Raw genomic sequence first — 22,894 nt, 5'->3', positions numbered from 1 at the left:
CGCTCCAATAGGATTTTTATATCTTTTAAAAATAAAATATTGGCTGGGCGTGGTGGCTTACACCTATAATCCCACCACTTTGGGAGGCCGAGGTAGGCGGATTACCTTCGGTCAGGAGTTCAACACCAGCTGACCAACATAATGAAATTACATCTCTACCAAAAATGCAAAAATTATCTGGGCCTGGGGGTGGGTGCCTGTAATCCCAGCTGCCTGGGAGGCTGAGGCAGGAGAATCGCTTGAACCCGGGAGGCTGAGGTTGCAGTGAGCCAACATCATGCCACTGCACTCCAGCCTGAGTGACAGAGTGAGATGCCATCTCCAAAAATAAAAAAGAATAATAAATAAATAAATAAATAAATAAATAAAATATTAACTTGCTAACAAGGCTAAAAGAAATGGAAGAAATCAGAGTGGCAATAATTGGGATGAACTGTCTCTGGAAGAAGAGCAAAAAATAAAAAAAACAGCAGCTCCCACCAGCTTTGGAAACTCACAGAAGAGCAACAGTTTGATTTGTCATTTTCCAGAAACGATCTATCCATGTGAATACAGGGCTTTTTCTTCTTGATTCTGTTTCAATTATTATTCTTGTTAATTTAGCTAGAGTTCACTCTTTGGATTAAAGATTATTAAGTATTAAGGTGCCATATAGAACACTTTACAGTTCCAAGTCCGTCAATGTGAAGAGTTTTTTTTCCTTTCTTCATAGCCCATGTAGAAGACAACCTTCAACCTCTCTGCAATAATCCCTCTCATGTATTACCCCAACAAGAACTGCTGGAGCCACACCGTAGTCCGCAGTGCTTGTGCCTTCATTTAATAAGACCCTCTTGAAATGTAAAGGATGTAACACCCTTCACTGGATGCTAAGATGGCTCAGTTTTACAAATAACTACTCTTTGCAACACTCAAGAGCAGGAGAGAGGCCAAGTGCAGCGGCTCATGCCTGCAGTCCCAGCACTTTGGGAGGCCAAGGTGGGTGGATCACTTGAGGTCAGGAGTTGGAGACCAGCCTGGCCAACATGGTCAGACCCTTTCTCTACTAAAAATACAAAAATTAGTCAAGCATGGTGGCACACACCTGTAATCCTAGCTACTCAGGAAGCTGAGGCAGGAGAATCGCTTGAACCCGGGAGGCAGAGGTTGCAGTGAGCCAAGATGGCGCTACTGCACTCCAGCCTGGGTGAGAGCAAGACTCCATCTCAAAAAAAAAAAAAAGAGTAGGAGAGAAATTTTACATAAACGAGTAAATAAAAGAAGACTTAAAAAAGCAGGAATACCTGATATTTGTAGAGGGGTGCGTTAGAAGAGTCACTGTAGTTAAACAGAAACATGTTGATGAAGTGGATGAGGATGCTGGGGGCATGCTGAGACACATGGACGTCAAAGTGGCACCATTTGAAAACGATCATGAAAACCAGGTATCCAAACAGACACAGGATAAAAATCATCTCAGGGATAAATTGCAGAATGATGTTGAGAGTTCTTCTGAAGTATCTGGGGGTGGAAAACACACACATACACAAGACAGAATATCAAGGGAACATTAGGACTTCATTATTCTCTCAAAGCACAAAATGCATTTTTTTTTTTTGCAACGGAGCCCCACATCCCCCAGCAAACAGCAATCCTGAATTGATACATAGAAAAGAATACAAAAAGGAAATACTGTGCTTTTGCACAAAAGAGTCAGAGAGAACCATGGTCTAGAAGTAACATCTAAAGCAAAGGTCACGCCCACACAGAGAGGGTGGTGATCTGACCACAGCTTCGCATGCAGACCTAGCTCACAGTTGCACATTCAAAGGCAAGAGGATAGAGAATGGGGGACTTGGAAGCTTTTTCCTAAGAACGCTCTAAGATAGGGCTCGGCAAACTGTGGCCCGCAAGTCAATTGAGCCTAACACCTGATTCTGTACAGCCTGGAAGTTAAGAATGGTTTTTACATTCTTAAATTGTTGAGGTGAAAAACTCAAAAGAAGTCAGGCACGGTGGTTCCAGCCTGTAATCCCAGCACTTGGGGAGGCTGAGGCAGGTGGATCACGAGGTCAGGAGTTCAAGACCAGCCCCGGCCAACTTGGTGAAACCCCATCTGTACTAAAAATACAAAAAAATTAGCCAGCCATGGTGGCGTGCACCAGCAATCCCAGCCACTCAGGAGGCTGAGGCAGGAAAACTGCTTGAACCTGGGAAGTGGAGGTTGCAGTGAATCGAGATCGCGCCGCTGCACTCCAGCCTGGGCGACAGAGTAAGACTCCATCTCAAAAAAAAAAAAACCCAAAAGAATATTTTGTAATACATGAAAATTACATAAACGTCACAATTCAGTGTTCACAAATAAAATGTTCTTGGTGCACAGCCACGTTCACTTGTTTACGTATTGCCTACGGCTGCACTCCTACTACGACACCAGAGCCGAGCACAGATGGTCCCCAACTTACCACAGTTCAACTTATGATTTACGATGATACCCATACAACCCTTCTGTTTTTCATTTTCAGTGAAGCATTCAGTCAATTACATGAGATGTTCAACTATTATAAAACAGGCTTTGTGTTCGTTGATTTCGCCCAGCAGTGTGTTCATTTAAGTGTTCTGGTAACATTTTAAGGTAGTCTAGGCTAAGCTATAATGTTTAGTAGATAAGTGTATTAAAAGCATTTTCGGGTCAGGCACGGTGGCTCACGTCTATAATCCTAGCAGTTTGGGAGGCTGAGGCGGGTGGATCACTTGAAGTCAGGAGTTCAAGACCAGCCTGGCCAGTATGATGAAACCCCATCTCTCCTAAAAATACAAAAATTTGCCGGACGTGGTGGCGCACACTTGTAGTCCCAGCTACTCAGGAGACTGAGGCAGGAGAATCACTTGAGCCCAGGAAGCAGAGGTTGCAGTGAGCCAATATTGCACCATTGCACTCTAGCCTGGGCAACAAGAGTGAGACTCCATCTCAAAAAAAACAACAAAAACAAAGAAATTGATGTGTAACTCACCCCCTCCTTCTGCTGTGAGAACTGACAAAGTTCCAGGTGGGGGCTGCCCAAGCCTTGGGGGGCCCATGATGGACATGTGTTGGTCTTAAGCTACTGAAATTTGGAGGCTATCTGTTACTCACAATAGCCTAACCCATTCTGAGTATGTATTCCCATTCTGTAAAAATAATCATCTCAGACACATTAAGCAATGACTGACTCTATGATCACGCAGCTACTAAGAGGTAGAACCAAGACTTAAACTTCTGATTCCAAACACTTCATCATTTCTGTGGCGCCATGGTGTCCCCGCACCGCTCACCTCCATAGAGGTGGGATCTCAACAGCGCCTACAAGTCAACAGCCATGTTCACAAAAGGCACGTGTGAAAGGCACATTTGAAGCTGTTTGCAAACATTTATACCTTTACCATAAATAAGCTTAAGATGTTTTCCAATGATGGATCTTGATAGAAGGAAAAGAACAGACATGGCACCATCAACAGCCAAAGAAGTGACAGAAAGGCTGCTGCCAGCAGGAAGAAATGTTACCGAGTGGAAGGCAGGACCTGAGGGCATCACGGCCAAAATTCACATATATTCCTCTTGGCCCATTTGGTGGGATCTGAGCTTGGAGACAGCACCAATCAAGGCCTTTCAGGTTGGGGAGAACACAAGATGCTGTGGGATTTCCAGTCTTTTTTTTCTTTTTTGAGATGGAGTCTCACTCTGTCACCCCAGCTAGAGTGCAATGGTGTGATCTCAACTCACTGCAACCTCTGCCTCCCAAGTTCAAGTGATTCTCCTGCCTCAGCCTCCCAAGTAGCTGGGACCACAGGTGCCTGCCACCATCCCTGCTAAATTTTGTATTTTTAGTACAGACTGGGTTTCACCATGTTGGCCAGGACGGTCTCGATCTCTTGACCTCCTGATCCACCCGCCTCGGCCTCCTGATGTGCTGGAATTACAGGCATGAGCCACTGTACCTGGCCTTTTTTTTTTTTTTTTTTTTTTGAGACAGAGTTTCGCTCTTGTTACCCAGGCTGGAGTGCAATGGCGCGATCTTGGCTCACCACAACCTCCGCCTCCTGGGTTCAGGCAATTCTCCTGCTTTAGCCTCCTGAGTAGCTGGGATTACAGGCACGCGCCACCATGCCCAGCTAATTTTTTTTGTATTTTTAGTAGAGACGGGGTTTCACCATGTTGACCAGGATGGTCTCGATCTCTTGACCTCATGATCCACCCGCCTCAGCCTCCCAAAGTGCCGGGATTACAGGCGTGAGCCACCGTGCCCGGCCTCCTTTTTTTTTTTTTTTGAGATGTAATCTTACCCCGTCAACCAGGATGGAGTGCAATGGTGCGATCTCAGCTCACTGCAATCTCTGCCTCCCAGGTTCAAGTAATTCTCCTGCCTCAACCTCCCGAGTAGCTGGGATTATAGGTGCCCGCCACCACATCTGGCTAATTTTTGTATTTTTAGTAGAGATGAGGTTTCACCATGTTGGCCAGGCTGGTCTTGAACTCCTGACCTCAGGCGATCCACACGCTGGCTTCCCAAAGTGCTGGGATTACAGGTGTGAGCCACTGTGCCCAGCCTCCAGTGTTTTTTTGAACCCTCAAGTATTCCTTGGGCCAGAGGAGCACTTACCTTGGAGAGACTCTGCTCAGGAGAAACGGAGGTGCTGCCATTTCCAGCCAACCAGCTTGTGTTGGCTCAAGCCAAGATGCACAGGAAAGTGCCCCTTACAGGTAGAAAACTTGTACAGAGAAATGCAGGTCCCAAGCCAGTGGTTCTGTCACCATTCATCATCAGTATGATTAGACAGAACAGGCAGAGAGTGAATCAAGAAACTTACATGTGATTGAAAAGACTGAGGATGACACCAAAAACCATCTGGACGATTCCCAGGACCACCGACATCTTCATTTTATAGGAGTTCAAAAATGTGAGTTTGTTTGAAGCCAAGTTCCAAATCTGGACGAGAAATGGGACAAAAAAAAACCACATGAGAGAGAGTCTTAGAAGTTCGACTGGAGTTGAGGGCCACAGCACAACTCTCCCCGAGCAAATCGCTCGGGAACTGCACTTTCATGTTTCAGTCCCACTCAATACATGCATTTTGGTCTCCAAAAAGGAAAAAAGGATGAAGCCCTTTATAAATGCAACTTTAATGACAAAAATAACAGGATCCTTCGGGCTATTATCATAGCATGAAGCACTATGATGAAAATAGCACATATTTTTCTCCCCTGTTTTGCTAGAGGAAAACAGGGGAGAAAAACCCTACGTGAAAAGATAATTTGGGAGGCCAAGGCGGATGGATCAGTTGAGGTCAGGAGTTCGAGACCAGCCTGGTCAACAGGGTGAAACCCCGTCTCTATTAAAAACACAAAAATTAGCTGAACATGGTGGCACGTGCCTGTAATCCCAACTACTCAGGAGGCTGAGGCAGGAGAATCACTTGAACCCGGAAGGCGGAGATTGCAGTGAGCCGAGATCATGCCACTGCATTCCAGCCTAAGCAACAGAGTAAGACTCCAGCTCAAAAAAGGAAAGATAATCTGTACCATTATGCAAAGATCTCAAACTTGCCTCAGTTTCCTTCATCATGGCCTAGAGATCACTGGCCCATGGATGTATCCAATCCTTTTAAACAATACCACCTCTTACTCTGAAAGTCTATAGTGCTTCACGTTACAAAGCATTTCCCCAGGCCCTTCTCAAGAAGCCGTTCCTGTAATCAGTCTTTGTAAGCACAATGGGTCAGATGCAGTTCCTGCCTTCTACACAGCCCCTGTTTTAAACAGCACCGCCAGGTGGGGATCATGTGTACCTGTCCTGCCCCAAACGATACCGATGATACTGACAAGAGAAGAAAGCACACTGGGTGGTCGTGCAGGGGGCAGGTGGGTGGAGGGGGGTGGTTGGGATCTGACGCTGGCTAATGACCAGAGTTGCTAATATTCCTCTTCCCCATTTAAATCTCAGCAGCCCCACAGTCTCCACTCTTACTCCGTGGAAATGGTTCCAAGTCCTTGCTCCTTCCCCTGCCCCACCTGAACTTGAGGTACATCCCAAATTGTCTTCAGGCTTCCTCTGGGACATGTCAAAGGCGACAAAGGTACAATGTCATTCTCACCTTTGCTCCTAAATGACTTCCTCCTCTAAACTTCTTTGCTTCTGTTAAGGGGCCAACATCCAATCAGACACAACCTCAAACACAATCATGTTGCTCCCTCCATCACACATACACACGTGCTCACACGGTCGGGTGATAATTTGCACTGATTCTTCCTTTGCAATGACCTGAGCTAGGCCGGAGGGGCACCCACTGAGGAGGCAGTGAGGGCAGGTCTGTCTGCTAGGATACTTTAGATCCAGCCAAATCTGACATATTAAAAATGTTGGCCAGGGGCAGTGGCTCACGGTTGTAATTCCACCACTTTGGGACGCTAAGACAGCAAGATCACTTGACGTCAGGAGTTTAAGACCAGCCTGGTTACAACTGAGACCCTGTCTCTACAAAAACTTTTTTTTTTTTTTTTTTGAGACAGTCTTGCTCTGTCACTCAGGCTGAAGTGCAGTGGCATGATCTCAGCTCACTGCAACCTCCACCTCCCGGGGTCAAGCAATTCTCCTGCCTCAGCCTCCTGAGTAGCTGGGACTACAGGCGTGCGCCACCACGCCAGGCTACTTTTTGTATTTTTAGTAGAGAAGGGGTTCCACCATATTGGCCAGACTGGTCTCAAACTCCTGACCTCATGATCTGCCCGCCTCAGCTTCTCAAAGTGCTGGGATTACAGGCGTGAGCCAACGCACTCAGCCTCTACAGAAACTTTTTTTAAAAATTAGCCCAGCATGGAGTGGCATGTGCCTGTAGTCCCAGCTGCTTGGAGGCTGAAGCAGGAAGACTGAGCCCAGGAGGTCAAGGCTGCAGTGAGTCATGATCATGCCACTGTATTACAGCCTGGGCAAGAGAGCAAGACCCTATCTCTAAATAAATAAATAAAAATGAAATTTTAAAATGTTAATAGTTAAGTACCAAGCACATACTAAGCAATTTAGATATGTGTATCTCATTTAATTCCACTAAAAACTCTATGAGATATAGGTATTGTCATTTTACAGATAAGGTAATTTATTACAACTTCAGGAAGATTAAGTTACTTATACACCTAGGAAGAAATGACATAAGAATAACTAAAATTCAAGGACCATTTGCCACATTTGTGCAGCAGACTCTGTTCTGGGGGGTTTACGTGTAAAAATAATTTCTTTTGCTGAGCAGTCCCAGGAGTTAGTGCTATAATGTATTTATTTATTTTGAGATGGAGTTTCGCTCTTGTCGCCCAGGCTGGAGTGCAATGGCGCAAGCTCGGCTCACTGAAACATCTGCCTCCCAGGTTCAAGCAATTCTCCTGCCTCAGCCTCCGAGTAGCTGGGATTACAGGTACCTGCCATCATGCCTGGCTAATTTTGTATTTTTAGTAGAGCAGGGTTTCACCCTGTTGGCCAGGCTGGTCTTGAACTCCTAACCACAGATGATCCACCTGCCTCGGCCTCACAAAGTGCTGGGATTACAGGTGTGAGCCACCCCACCTGGCCTAGGGCTGTCATTATATGCATTTTATAGGTGAGGAAACAAACAGAGAGATGTTAATATGCTCAAACTCACAGAGCAAGTAAATAGAAAAGCAAAGATTTAAACACAGACATTCTGATTCCTGTGTGAAGAGCTCAGACTCTTAATCATTTTATTATGTTCATTTGTCATAAAATTTGCAAAAACACCTGAGGCCAGCTATGAGGAAGGCCAAATATTTCGTGATTAGATTCACAGATAGATGCCAAATGCAGTCAGTAAATGCACTGTAGAAATTAGTGTTATATAAAAGGTAAGCCCTTATTAATATACATATGACACAAGTACTAATATAGGCACAGACATTGATATGGCTTGGCTGTGTCCACCCAAATCTCATCTTGAATTGTAGCTCCCATAATTCCCATGTGTTGTGGGAGGGACCCGATGGGAGATAATTGAATCACAGGGGTGGTTTCCTCCATACTGTTCTTGTAGGAGTGAATAAGTCTCATGAAAGCCGATGATTTTATAAGGGGAAATCCCTTTCACTTGGTTCTCATTTTCTCTCTTGCCTGCCGCCATGTAAGATGTGCCTTTCACCTTCGCCATGATTGTGTGGCCTCCCTACACTATCTCTTTCTTTATAAATTACCCAGTCCTGGGGATGCCTTTATCACCAGCCTGAAAATGGACTAAGACAGACATGTTCTGTTAAAGTGGTTATCTCTGAGGAATAGGACTGCAGGAACCGGAGAAGTAGGAAAGGAAAGGCAACTCCTGCTTTGCTTTTCTTTGAGACAGAGACTGTCTGTGTCACCCAGGCTGGAGTGCAGTGGTGCAATCTCAGCTTACTGCAACCTCTGCCTCCCAGATTCAAGTACTTCCTCAGCCTCCTGTGTAGCTGAGATCACAGGCATATACCACCCCATGCTGGCTAATTTTGGTATTTTTACTTTCTTTTTTTGAGATGGGCTCTCACTCTGATTGCCCATGCTGGAGTACAGTGGCGTGATCTCAGCTCACTGCAACCTCCACCTCCTGGGTTAAAGCAATCCTTCTGCCTCAGCCTCCCAAGTAGCTGGGACTACTGGCATGTGTCACTGTGCCCAGCTAATTTCCGTATTTTTAGTGGAGGCAAGGCTTCACCAGGTTGGTCAGCCTGGTCTTGAACTCCTGACCTCAAGTGATCCACCTGGCTCGGCCTCCCAAAGTGCTTGGATTACAGGTGTGAGCCATCACATCAGGCCAACTCCAGCTCTTTGTTATATAATGTTTTGTGTTGTATAGATTTTTTTTTATCACATATATGTACTATTTCAGGATAGAAAGGCCAGAATTTTTCAAAATTCTAAATGTTCCTAGGAACAAATTTCATTATTTTCAATATCCCACATTCTCTTTCACCCTGATGTATTTTCTTTCTTATCTAACTTGTGGGCAGATGACAAAATTGCATGCAGAGCAGAAACTCAGGATCACTCAGCTCTGCGATATGAAATACTGTAGCCCCATGCTGCCTGAGGAGCAGAAATGGACAGGCAGGATTTGCTGATGAATTAACCGTGGGCCACAGAGGGGAGAGACAAGACTATCGGAGCAATGAGATTCCAAACCAAGGAAGATCAACCAGACCCTAAGATCATCCCTCTAGATTCCTTCTCCACCTGCTCACTAAACCTGAAATGCCTTTGACCACAACAAAGTCTTGCAGGCCACAAAAATAATTCAAATTGGTTTTTAACACTTTCCAACTTACAAACCAGCCTTCAAGGACTTCACCACTTTTGATAAAACTTAGAATGCAAGTGTGCCTGGATGGCAAGCATAAACAAATCTCTGGCAAAGTTTCTGTTTTCATAAAGGCGGGGAGGCAGGAGACAGCAGGATGACCCAGGAAGACTTAAGAGGAGGTGATGCGCACGACAAGAGAGACTGGAGAACCAATTTTAGGGCTAGTACTATTTACTCCCAACTGTCAGCAACACAAAGTGAGGTCTCAGGTTCTCTCGTACAAAGAAGAGAGCTTAGAAGAAACATTTACAGACATTTGCCAAGTTCAGTTTTAGTTCAGTTCATGCTCATTTGGAGCATAAGGCCGCCACCTGGTGGCAGCATGCACTGGGCCAATATAAATAAATGGCTTTACATGAATGGGCATGTGTTATGGCTCCTCAAAACCCCTTTACATCTACAGGCTTTGAGGAAGTATCATTTTGCTTAGCTCGAATCTAGTTGACTGAGATATATATAACAAACAAATAAAATGAAGCAAATACTCTTTTAAAAAAAAGTGTCAATTCTGTGCAGTAAAACAAAACAAAGCCAGGCGCAGTGGCTCATGCCTGTAATTCCAGCACTACGGGAGGTGGATCACAAGATCAGGAGTTCAAGATCAGCCTGGCCAAAAGAGTAAAACCCCATCTCTACTAAAAATATAAAAAATTAGCCGGCTGTGGTGGTGGGCACCTGTAGTCCCAGCTACTTGGGAGGCTGAGGCAGGAGAATTGCTTGAACCCAGGAGGCGGAGGTTGCAGTGAGCTGAGATCACGCCATTGCACTCCAGCCTGGGCGACAGTATGAGACTTCATCTCAAAAACAAAACAAAACAAACATAAAAGCAAATCTACACTTTTTTAGAAAAAAGGAAAATGTTTCCCACTGCAAGAAAATATCAAGCAGGGAACTTGAACTTGATTAGGATGCTAAATAGCTTATCTAATATGCATACTTCCCAGGCAATCAAGTGCCTTTTAAAGAAGCGATTATTAACCACCAGGGATGTAATTGATGGAGAAAGAGGCAGATGTTTGGGGAACTGCATGGAAAATGGGGCCGGGTAGAGGGTGCAGATAGAATATTTATTTGAATCTGGCTCTGTGTGTTACAAAAACCTCAGCAAAAGTTATTTTATCTCAACACAAGTTTGTTGATTTGACAGGCTTTGCTGGCCTTCTCTTCTCTATCCAGAGGTCTCTTCCACAAGACAGTTGTGGAATATTTAAAATATTTATTAAAAATAAATATTTAACCCAAGACGACATTATTACCGGATCAATCCCAAATGGGTATGGATTTCCAGAATACACTCCTGGTATGGCTGGGTCCAGCTGCAGATACGGATTTTCCTCCATTACATGAGTGCTTTAGAGAGAGAAAGGGAGAAAAGCAAAAATGAGCAACCAGAGGCAGAAAAAAATGCTATAGAACCACCAGTCACGAACTTGCCTATCAAAGCCCCACTACTGATGCAACTCATCAATTTGGTTGATTCAATATCTTCTATGCATCAAGTATTGCCCTAAGCACTGAGGAGACAGAAATTACCATCTGGCCCCTAAGGAGGTCACAGCCTGAGTTTCCAAAGAGATCTCAGCCTGATGTGCTATAGTAAAGAAAATCAGGGCCAGGAGCAATGGTTTACACTCATAATCCCAGCAGTTTGGGAGGCTGAGGCCGGAGGATCCCTTAAGCCCAGGAGTTGAGACCAGCAGGGTGTGGTGGCACATGCCTTTCATTCCAGCTACCTGGGAGGCTGAGGCGGGAGGATTGCTTGAGCCCGGGAGGTCAAGGCTGCAGTCAGCCATGATCACACCACTGCACTCCAGCCTGGGCAACAGAGTAAGACTCTGTTGAAAGGAAAAAAAGAGTGGGGAGGGGGAGAAGGAGGGAAAAGGGAAAGAGAAAGGGAAGGAAAAGAGAAAGGAAAAGGAAGGGAAATCAGGACTCATACTACATCAGAAATAAGGTAGAAGGCAGGGATTCTGGGAGCATGAAGGAAAGAAACCCCAGCCCACGGACATGCTTGGGAAGTCTCCCCTGGGAACATGGGGGCTGTTTCTGAAGGACAGATTGGTGTTTTACATATACACCTCAACTGCTATGAAACTTACCTCGAAAAACATGTAGCCCATAGACTCTTTAAATCTGTGTCCCTTTACACCCAGAAGCATGCATGTGAATGGGAAGAAATTTCTTTTTTTTTTTTTTTTTTTTTTTTTTTGAGACGGAGTTTCGCTCTTGTTGCTCAGGCTGCAGTGCAATGACGTGATCTTGGCTCACTGCAACCTCCGTCCCCTGCCCCCCACCTCGCACCCCAGGTTCAAGCAATTCTCCTGCCTCGGCCTACTGAGTAGCTAGGATTACAGGCATACACCACCACATCCGGCTAATTTTTGTGTTTTTAATAGAGATGTGGTTCACCATGTTGGTGGTCAGGCTGGTCTTGAACTCCTGACCTCAAGTGATCCACCCACCTCAGCCTTCCAAAGTGCTGGGATTACAGGTGTGAGCCACTGTGCCTGGCCCAGAAATTTCTTACTCTTTACCTTTGCAAGCCTTAAGGGGATGAGAATATTGAGTTAATTTTTTTTTTTTAAATAACCTGCATCTGTGGAAGGGCCCAAGGAATGAGGATTTGAAATGATGAAGAACAGGCCTGGCATGGTGGCTCATGCCTATAATCCCAGCACTTTGGGAGGCTGAGGTGGGTGAATCACTTGAGGTCAGGAGTTCGAGACCAGCCTGGCCAACATGGCAAAATCCTGTCTCTACTAAAAATACAAAAATTAGCTGGGCACTGTGGCACATGCCTGTAATCCCAGCTACTCGGGAGGCTGTGGCAGGAGAATCACTTGAAACCAGGAGGTAGAGGTTGCAGTGAGCTGAGATCACACCATTGCACTCCAGCCTGGGCTACAGAGCGAGACTCCATCTCCAAAAAATAAAATAAATAAAACAGAATTTAAAAAATAATGAAATGATGAAGAACAGACAGCAGACAGTCTTGCCAGGCTGCCTAGAAATACAGTCCCTCAGCTGGGCGCAGTGGCTCACGCCTGTAATCCCAGCACTTTGGGAGGTCAATGAGGGCGGATCTCTTCAGAGTAAAACTCTGTCTCGAAAAAAATGAAATACATTCCCTCCCTTCCGCAATGAGGCACTGGGGGCCTTAGGTAGCAGTTGAGGGAATCGGGAAGCCTGGCCCTACTGTCCTGGCCTTCCATATACAGTGGCAGCAGCTGACTGTGACTCAGTCTCCCAGTCACGACCCCCATCCTAATGGCATGTGTCAGTGCGGACAGCTGGATTTCCACAGTAGAGAAGTGCTTGCGTATTCACAAAGAGGAAAGTCACCCCAGACAGGAGGGAACTGGCCTGGCACCCACGGCTAAGCCATCATGTCTCCTGCTGAGCAGAAACAGCTTCACAGAACACCACCGTCAGACAAGGCCACCTGGCGACTCCGACAGAGAGAGAAAACAAGATCATTCCACAATCACACCCGGATACAGGCAGAAAGAAGGACACGGTCCAAATCACAGAACGACCCAGCATCCCCGCATCCTAACACAGGCCAAACGCCCTAAGCCCTTTCTAACACCCTCCCAACAGAGATGGTTTTCCCAATGGTGCACCTTCTCCCTCGTCGAGTCAATACGCCCAACTCCAGTGACTGCAGGAATGTTTTCAGTGGCCTTTCAATCATCAAGGAAGCAGGCTCAAAACCCAGGTTGCAGCTGGTGACCAGAATCAGCTCACTGTGTACTTCAGCTGTCATTTTCTTCTGCCACACTGATAATGAGGTTCTTCCTTATACTACTGACCCTTCACATGTGCCTGAGCATTGCTCCAATTCAAGACCAAAGAGTCCTGAATTGGGGAAGAAGTCATTTGCAGATGCAGAAGAGAACAACATTCACACCAGCCAGGCACGGTGGTTCATGCCTGTAATCCCAGCACTTTGGGAGGCCGAGGCGGGTGGATCACTTGAGGTCGGGAGTTTGAGACCAGCCTGACCAACATGGAAAAACACTGTCTCTACTAAAAATACAAAATTGGCCGGGTGTGGTGGTACATGCCTGTAATCCTAGCTACTTGGGAGGCTGAGGCAGGAGAATTATTTGAACCCAGGAGGTGAAGGTTGCAATGAGCCAAGATCGTGTCATTGCACTCCAGCCTGGGCAAGAGAGCAAAACTCTGTCTAAAAAAACATAAACAAAACAAAAGAACAACATTCATACCCACGTCTACAGAATGATAACAAGACAGTTAACTTGGGCCTTTCGCAGTCACACTCCAGGGGAAATGGAATTTCATGTTGGTAGTCTGGTGAAATTATGCAGATTGAACATGTTTCAAAACTCATCTCAGCCAGGCGTGGTAGCTCACACCTGTAATCCGAACTCTTCGGGACGCCAAGGTGGGTGGATCACCTGAGGCCAGGAGTTCAAGACCAGCCTGGCCAACATGGTGAAACCCTGTCTCTACTAAAAATACAAAAATTAGTTGGGCTTGGTGGCACACACCTGTAATCCCAGCTACTTGGCAGGCTGAGACAGGAGAACTGCGAGAACCCAGGAGGCTGAGGTTGCAGTGAGCCAAGATTGCACCACTGCACTTCAGCCTGGGCCACAGAACGGACTCCATCTCAAAATAAAAAATAAAAATAAAAAATAAAACTCATCTCTATACTTACGACTTTAAATCTAAAGAGCAGAACTAAGTGTAAGAATGTACATGTTTGTTTGTTTGAGACGGGGTCTTGCTGTATTGCCCAGGCTGGAGTATAGTGGTGCCATCCCGGCTCATTGCACCCTCAACCTCCCAGGCTCAAATGATCTTCCTGCCTCAACCTCCCGAGTAGCTGGAACCACAGGCATGTGCCAAGGAGCCCAGCTAATTTTTTTTTTTCATTTTATATAGAGAGACAGGGCCTCCCTATGTTGCCCAGGCTGGCCTTGAACTCCTGGGCTCAAGCAATCCTCCCACTTTGGCCTCCCAAAGTTCTGGGATTACAGGTGTGAACCACTGTGCTTGACCTAATTTGTTTTTACATTTATGGAAGTTTTGTTTTGTTCTTTTGGGCATCTCTTTAGAATACTAACTGCAAAGCAAAAAAAAAAAAAAAACAAAATAAAAAACACACAGCTATAGCTGTCTGTATGTCATTCTGGAAAACGTTTTATCCTTTATTTTTCTGTGTTTATTTAAGGTGGGGAATCCCATCTCTACTTCAGGGAACTTAGGCCTAGCAGAGAAACGAGAAGGGACTGAATTAGAATCTCCGTGCCCCACAATGAAGATTGCTACGGTCTCTTGGAGGCTCTCTGTGCCAACATCAAGCCCCTCAAATGCTCTCAGGAAAGCTCTGTCAAAAGAAAACCAGGATTGGGCCAGGCACGGTGGCTGACGCCTGCAATCCCAGCCCTTTGGGAGGCCAAGGCGGGTGGATCACGAGGTCAGGAGATCTGGCCAACACAGTAAAACCCCGTCTCTACTAAATATACAAAACTTAGCCAGATGTAGTGGCATGCACCTGGTAGCCCCAGGTATTCAGGAGGCCGAGGCAGGAGAATTGCTTGAACCTGGAAGGCAGAGGTTGCAGTGAGCTGAGATCACGCCACAGCGCTCCAGCCTGGGCAACAGAGCAAGACTCCGTCTCAAAAAAAAAAAAACAACCAGCAACACAGGATTGAATCTTTTCTAACTGAAAAACTCTTGGATAAAATTCATTGTTCATTCTGTCCCTCATTTATGATGTTCACGACAGATTTTGGTGAGCAAGTAAAACCCTAAGGTTCCTTCCTTGGGAGAGGAGTAACGGGAAAAGAGATTGTGAACAGTCTACCCAGCTCAGCCTTCTCTTTTGCTCGTCTTCTCTCATCTGTTCAAATCGAAGTTCCAGAATGAGGTGGGGAAATCTTAAGCTGACCCAAAGAAACCGGGCAGAGACACATGTTAGGAAATATCACCAATGACATGTAGGTTTCACAAATTAGCCCTCACGCTACTATGGGACTCTCGGGTATGTGATGCCCACAGCCTAAGATTCCCCCCAAAAATCACAAGGCCGTCGCGATTTCTGCTTGTTCGCTTCACAGTCCCCTGTCCTCCAGAGTCCCCTGTTCTCCTCAGTTCATTAAACTGACCTACCTCTCAAACTCTAAAATCTTCCTCCCTCCCCATACAAGTCTCCATGCCTGAAAGGTTGTGCTTCCATTCTAAAGACTGCGTGTCTGCTGAACTGTATAAAATCACTGTGGAACGCACAGGGGAAGTGTGGACCGCGGGGATCTAGAGAGCTTCCAGGCCTCCCTATCCTACAGTCCCCAACCCCCCACTCTGACAGCCACAGGACAAATCCAGGGAGACAGCATTGCAAAACCAACCCCTTCCTCATTTGCATTTTTTTTGTTTTTGAGACAGAGTCTTGGCTCTGTTGCCCAGGCTGAAGTGCAGTGGCACGATCTTGGCTGACTGCAACCTCCACCTCCCGGGTTCAAGTGATTCTCATGCCTCAGCCTCCCGAGTAGCTGGGATTATAGGCACGCACCATCATGCCTGGCTAATTTTTGTATTTTTAGTAGACACGGGGTTTCACCATGTTAACCAGAGTGGTCTTGAACTCCTGACCTCAAGTGATGCTCCCGCCTCGGCCTCTCAAAGTGCTGGGATTACAGACATGAGCCACCACGCCCAGCCTCTCATTTGCTTTTGTTTGAGACAGCATCTTGCTGTGTTGCCCAGGCTGGAGTGCAATGGTGTGATCGTAGCTCACACAGTCTTGACTTCCTGGGCCCAAGCCATCCTCTTACCTCAGCCTCCCAGGTAGCTAGGACTACAGGCCAACATGCTTGGCTAATTTATTTTTTTCTTTTATTTATTTTTTTATTTTTTTGGAGATGGAGTTTCACTCTGTTGCCCGGGCTGGAGTGCAGTGGCATAATCTCAGCTCAGTGCAACCTCTGTCTCCCAGGTTCAAGTGATTCTCCTGCCTCAGCCTCCTGAGTAGCTGGGATTTCAGGCTCCCCTACCACCACACCTAGCTAATTTTTGCATTTTTAGTGAAGACGGGTTTCACCATGATGGCCAGGCTGGTCTCAAACTCCTGACTTCAACTGATCCAACTGCCTCGATCTCCCAAAGTGCTGTGATTACAGGCGTGAGCCACCGTGCCTGGCCTATTTGTTGAATTTTCAAGTGCACCTCTGAGTTGAGCTAGGAGTAGACTCTCCCTACCATGAAAACAGCCACCGAGGCCACCTGGCTGGCCAGCGAGTGCACCATCTCTGTCCATCAACTCACTTCCAGGTGGCGTTTCTGAACATGGGTTGGACACTCCAAGAAGAGCCGAAGATGTTCAGAGACTTGGAGAAGCAGTCATTGTAGATCAAGCCCGTGTAGATGGAGAAGATGCCCATCAGGAGAATCAGATAGCGCCCGTGGAAGAAGGTGTTCCAAATCTGGCCTCAGAGAGACAGAGAGGATGATTGTCAGTGGGCTCTGAACGAGACCCCGGAGGGAAGCATGCCACAGGATGTCTCCAGCTTCACCGGCACAGGTACCCTTGGGGTGGGCCACATGACACGGCAGACATCAATCACCCAGATAGGAAGAACACAGCGTCCTGGTTTTTGGAACATATAGGTGCACCAAAATGTCCTAGACTGGTATTTGTTATCGCGGAAATAAAAACCATATAGGCAAAAATTTGCCAGGTGTGGTGGTACATGCCTGTAATCTCAGCTACTCAGGAGGCTGAGGCAGAAGAATCACTTGAATCTGGGAGGTGGAGGCTGCAGTGAGCCAAGATCGTACCACTGCACCCCAGCCTGGTGACAGAGCAAGACTTTGTCTCAAAAAAAAGGCCAGGCATGGTGGCTCACACCTGTAATCCCAATACTTTGGACATTGGGAGGCCGAGGCAGGCAGATTACCTGAGGTCAGGAGTTTGATACCAGCCTGGCCAACATGGTGAAATCCCGTTTCTACTAAAAATTAGCCAGATATGGTGGTGTGCACATTAGTCCCAGTTACTTGGAAGACTGAGGCAGGAGAATCACTTGAACCTGGGAGGCAGAGGTTGCAGTGAGCTGAGATCATCCCACTGCACTCCAGCCTGGGTGACAGAGCAAGACTCCATCTCAAAAAAAGAAACACATATAAGCCTCAGCTCCTTCCATCATGCCTGCATCAGAAAATAAACTAAGGGCAAGCATGGCCTCATCTGCTTCGGAAGGGACCTGAAAGTAGGTGGCTTTGTCTCAGGTGCTTCCAGGAGACAAGCACTGACCTGGCTTCTCATGGCTGCTACGTTTATGACAAGTCAGATCTATACTCATTTTGTGACTTGTCACTGTAGAGTCCCTGTCTGACTATGTCTGCTGAGAAGCATAAGGTGCTTTCTCATAATACTGAATGATGTGTGCCAGTCATTCCAAGCGGTGCTGAAGGGTAACTCTGAAACTCAAAATGTTTACCATAGAAAACTACATCTGTTAAGCTTGGCATGGAAAAATATATTGGTCATAGATGAATTCTGCCCACTAACCTGGACATCGCTAACCTAGCTGTAATTAATTCAACCTGTAATCAAACATTGCAGATATTCCTTTTTTTTTTTTTTTTTTTTTTTTTTTTTTTGAGACAGAATCTTGCTCTGTCACCCAGGCTAGAGTGCAGTGGCATGATCTCGGCTCACTGCAACCTCCACCTCCTGGGTTCAAGTGATTCTCCAGCCTCAGCCTTCTGAGTAGTGGGAACTACAGGTGCCCGCCACCATGCCTGGCTAATTTTTGTATTTTCAGTAGAGGTGGGGTTTCACCATGTTGGCCAGGTTGGCCTCGAACTCCTGACCTCAGGTGATCCGCCTACCTTAGTTTCCCAAAGTGCTGGGATTACAGGCGTGAGTCACAGTGCCTGGCCTGCAGATACTGTTAAAATCAGAGCACAGCTAAAACATATTTCCCCTTTTTAAACTTAAAAGTGATTAACTTCAATTAACTGTTAAACTTTTTTTTTTTTTGAGACAGAGTCTCGCTCTGTCACCCAGGCTGGACTGCAATGGCGAGATCTCGGCTCACTGCAACCTCCACCTTTTGGGTTCAAGAGATTCTCCTGCCTCCGCCTCCTGTGTCGCTGGGACTACCGGCACCTACCACTATGTCTGGCTAATTTTTGTATTTTTAATAGAGATGGGGTTTCACCATGTTGGCCAGGTTGGTCTCGAACTCCTGATCTCAAATGACCCACCCACCGTGGCCTCCCAAAGTGCTGGGATTACAGGCATAAGCCACTGCGCCCGCCCAGCTAATAAACTGTGAACCAATGCACCCTCTTGAGTTGTCCCAGCCTTCACAGCACTCTGCGAAGGGACCTCGAGAAAGGCAGAGAAACTTGAAGCTAAGAGTGGGAAACGATAGGCAGGGTTTCTCAGTGTTCAAAAGAACCCTGGTCCCAGGCTGCTTCTGCCAGGAACAAAAATATTCATGATATTTTAAGGAAAAACAATACAAATACTGTGCACTACTTGATGCCAGTTTTTGAAAAATTGGTGTATACGCACGAAAAAAATAGAAAGATATCCAAAACCATTCACTGTGATTTTTCTCTAGGTTACCAGATGGTTGCATTTCTCTAATTTTTACAATGATTATGTATTGCCTTTTTTTTTTTTTTTTTTTTTTTGAGACGAAGTCTTGCTCTGTCACCCAGGCTGGAGTGCAATGGCACAATCTCGGCTCACTGCAACCTCTGCCTCCCGGGTTCAAGTGATTCTCCTGCCTCAGCCTCCAGAGTAGCTGGGATTACAGGCATGGGCCACCACGCCTGTTTTTTAGTAGAGACGGGGTTTCACCATGTTGGTCAGGCTGGTCTTGAACTCCTAACCTCGTGATCTGCCCCCCCACTCCACCCCAGACTTCCAAAGTACTGGGATTACAGGTGTGAGCCACAGCGCTCAGCTGTATTGCTTTTATAATCAGAGAAAAAAATCAGGGAAAAAAAAATACATAATGAAAAAGAAAAATTGATGCATTACCAAGTCATGAACAAAAACTCAAAAATGCTAAAAGGAACAGCAGCAAAGCATCCAAAGGAATTACCTTGGCCAGAAGCTCTAAGTTAATTTTGGCTCTTTTTTACTTTCCTTCTTTCCCTTATTTTTCATAAAAACGTGTTATTTCTATGGTGAAAACCACATACAGATTTTCCTATTCTGAAAATCAATGAGGCAAGACAGTCAATGGATACTCACTCACCTCATTGTCCGTCTTCTGGGAGAGCAAGCGTCTCTCATTCAGAATCATCCAAAGCGCAGCCAGGAGCATCACAGTTCCGTGACCACAGTCTCCAAACATCACAGCAAACAGGAATGGGAATGTGATAATGGTGTAGGGGGCTGTGGAGGGGAGACGCACAACACCTGAGGCCCCAGCACAGCTTCCCTGCCACAGCTGCACAATCTGCACGCTGGTTTCCTTAAAACTTTCTGCTTGTCTTTTCTCACCTTCTCGACCCTGACACTTGCTTAGCTGCCACATAAATGAGCACATCTGTTTCTAGGCATTCTTTTTTTTAATTTTTTTTTTGAGACAGGGTCTCACTCTGTCACCCAGGCTGGAGTGCAGTGGCACGATCATGACTCACTGCAACCTCCACCTCCTGGGCTCAAAGTAATCCTCCTACCTCAGCCTCTTGAGCAGCTGGAACTACAAGTGTGTGCCAGCATGTCTACCTAATTTTTAAAATTTTTTGTAAAGATGAGGTCTCCCTATATTACCCAGGTTGGTCTTAAACTCCCGGTTTCAAGCAATCCTCCCACCTCGGCCTCCCAAAATGTTGACATTACAGGTGTGAGCCACCGTGCCCAGTCCATGAGTAGGTAATCTTAGTCCCCACTCTACAGATGTGCTGAGGCATAGAGAGGTTAAGTGACTTGTCAAAAATCACAAAGACTTACCAGGCGCAGTGGCTCATGCCTGTAATCCCAGCACTTTGGGAGGCCAAGGCAGGCGGATCACCTGACGTCAGGAGTTTGAGGCCAGCCTGGCCAACATGGAGAAACCCTGTCTCTACTAAAAATACAAAAAAATTAGCCAGGCGTGGTGGCACATGCCTGTAATCCCAGCTACTCAGGAGGCTGAGGCAGGAGAATCGCTTGAACCCGGGAGGCTGAGGTTGCGGTGAGCCAAGATCATGCCATTGCACTCCAACCTGGGCAACAGAGCGAAACTTGGTCTCAAAAAAAAAAAAAATGACAAAGTCGAAAAAACTCGTAAAGTTTGATGGAACTTAAGATCAGTTTTCTCTTAGTAGGTGCTTTTTATACTCTTCTCCACGCGCATCTTTTGCCTGTTTCTCCACCATTCACATGCACCACACACCACCAGCAGTTTGCTCGCAGGGACCCTCAACCCAGGAGGCTCCGGCATTACAGGTCACAAATTAGACTGGGTCTCAGGCTGGAGAAGAACAGCGCTGTGCACTGCTTGGATAAAGGGTATCTAGTCCACCCTTTTGTTTTATTTTATCTATTTTTTGAGACAGGATCTCACTCTGTCGCCCAGGCTGGAGTGCAGTGGCATGATCTCGACTCACTGCAACCTCTGCCTCCTGGGTTCAAGCGATTCTCCTGCCTCATCCTCCTGAATAGCTGGGATTACAGGTGCCTGCCACCGTGCCCTGCTAATTTTTGTATGCTTAGTAGAAACAGGGTTTTGCCATGTTGGTCAGGCTGGTCTCGAACTCCTGTCCTCAAGTGATCCACTGCCTCGGTCTCCCAGAGTGCTGGGATTACAGATGTGAGCCACTATTCCCAGCCCACTCTTTATTTTATTAACCAAGCCTGCAAGATCCCACAGCTTAGGACACCAAGAATCGAGTCTTCTAAGTTCTGTGTGCTTGTGTCTTTCCCACACAATAGCTACAACAGTGAAGATGCCAAGATAAGGCCCTCATCGAATTGGGGAAGGAAACAATTACTGACTTCAGCTGCCTGATGAGGTTGTAGTTTAAGGGCAAACAGGTGAAGACAAAGAACAACTCTTTCACCAGTCGGCATTTATAGACGACACCCCAGGGTATTAGGAAACCGAGCAGGATTTAGGAATCCTTCCACTTGCCCCTACTATCCTACTTCTTTCTCCGATTCCCACAGCTACTAACCTAGCCCCAAGCCTCACAGTTTTAACAAGTTCACCTCCTCAGTCACTCAGGGGTACATCTTACCCAGTTTCCACTTTCAAGCTGCCCAGTTGTGCAATTTACCAGATCTTTACCTGGGTTTATCTCCCGGTAGCTGCCGACGCCATATGCATCGACGATATTCTGGAAGCCAGATGTGAATTTATTGGTCCTGTTAAATGTGGGCGGGGCTGTTTTAGATTGCACTGTGGTCATGATGGGGGCCATGGAAGAGCCACTTAGTTCCTGCAAAAAAAAAAAAAAAGGCAACAAAGACGTAAGGAGAAGAGTCTTGGGCTGGGTGTCACACACACAAGGTCACAGTCCCAGCTCCTGCCGTCTCTCACTAAGTAAACTTGGGGCAATCCCTTGATCTCTCTGAGACTCAAGACCTCATCTGTAGAGAGTTAATACCTTCCCAATACTTATCCAATCCACCTCACAGGAGGGCTGTCAAGAGAATAGAGAGTCTCTGGAGTCTCTGACGATCTCCCCTTTCCAGCTCCTGTAAATGCGAATGTTATGACTCGTGGCCCTCTATGCTTCCCCTCTCTCTGCTTTCTCAATTCATCCCTCTCTTCCAAATGGCCTTGACCCTTCCCCAATTTTTTCCTAAGTGCCTGCTCAGACTTCAAACTCCAATGTGTCACCAACACCACAAAATCCAGGAGCCTAAACCTGCATCCATCAACTTGCCCCAAAGCCAGGTCCCTTCCTGGGTGAGAACAGCGCCATGTCCTCTCTCCTCCTTCAGCACAGCCTCCATTCTCCCATATTCCTAAAACCTTAGAATCATGGATGTGTCCCTTCTCTGCTTTCAGTCAGTCGATCACCCACCGAGGCTTGCTAATCCTCCCTTCGGAATCCTCCCTCCAATTCCCACAGCTATTGCCCTAGCTCCAAGCCTCAGCCTCTCCGCCAGCCTCTCCCGTCTCCGTTTATCTAACACCCTGATTGCTTAAGCACTCTTTTAATAAAACAAACAAAAAAGAACTATTTTACTCATGTTACACTTCTGCTTTAAAATATTCAAAGGCTGCCTATCCCCTAAAGAATGAAATCAAAACTCTTTAGTCTGCTGATCAGGACTACTTAACAATATTGCCTTAATCCCCCATTCCCGCCTTCACCCCTCCCCACACGTTCCCATGGAAACTGGCCATGTCTGCACTAGCCACCTCTCTCCTCCACTCACTCAAGTCTTTTTTTTTTTTTTCCTGAGACAGGGTCTCACTCTGTTGCCCAGGCTGGAGTGCAGTGGCACAATCATAGCTCACTGCAGCCTTGACCTCCTGGGCTCAAGCAATCCTCCCGCCTCAGCCTCCCAGAGTGCTGGGATTACAGGGTGAGCCACTGCATCTGTTCTACGTACTTG

At 46.4% G+C, this 22,894-nt stretch overlaps 1 protein-coding gene across 4 annotated transcripts in view; it reads right to left on the bottom strand.

The window, feature by feature from the left end:
• ATP6V0A4 (ATPase H+ transporting V0 subunit a4) overlaps positions 1–22,894 on the bottom strand; it is a 93,658-nt gene that overhangs the window by 22,518 nt on the left and 48,246 nt on the right. For all 4 annotated transcript variants that reach the window (XM_064373023.1, XM_064373017.1, XM_064373030.1 and 1 more), the window contains exons 11-16: positions 21,615–21,765; positions 19,596–19,735; positions 16,642–16,799; positions 10,605–10,698; positions 4,828–4,946; positions 1,284–1,500 (exon numbers count right to left, since the gene is read on the bottom strand). In XM_064373023.1, coding sequence (XP_064229093.1) covers positions 1,284–1,500; positions 4,828–4,946; positions 10,605–10,698; positions 16,642–16,799; positions 19,596–19,735; positions 21,615–21,765 — 879 coding nt within the window. The remainder of the gene's footprint in view (positions 1–1,283; positions 1,501–4,827; positions 4,947–10,604; positions 10,699–16,641; positions 16,800–19,595; positions 19,736–21,614; positions 21,766–22,894) is intronic.

Source organism: Aotus nancymaae, unplaced genomic scaffold, assembly GCF_030222135.1.
Source record: "Aotus nancymaae isolate 86718 unplaced genomic scaffold, 86718_ANA_hifiasm-v0.15.2.pri h1tg000002l, whole genome shotgun sequence".
NCBI lineage: Eukaryota > Metazoa > Chordata > Mammalia > Primates > Aotidae > Aotus > Aotus nancymaae.
The sequence above is the reverse complement of the archived record's forward strand: the minus strand, read 5'-3'. Positions and strand labels throughout refer to the sequence as shown.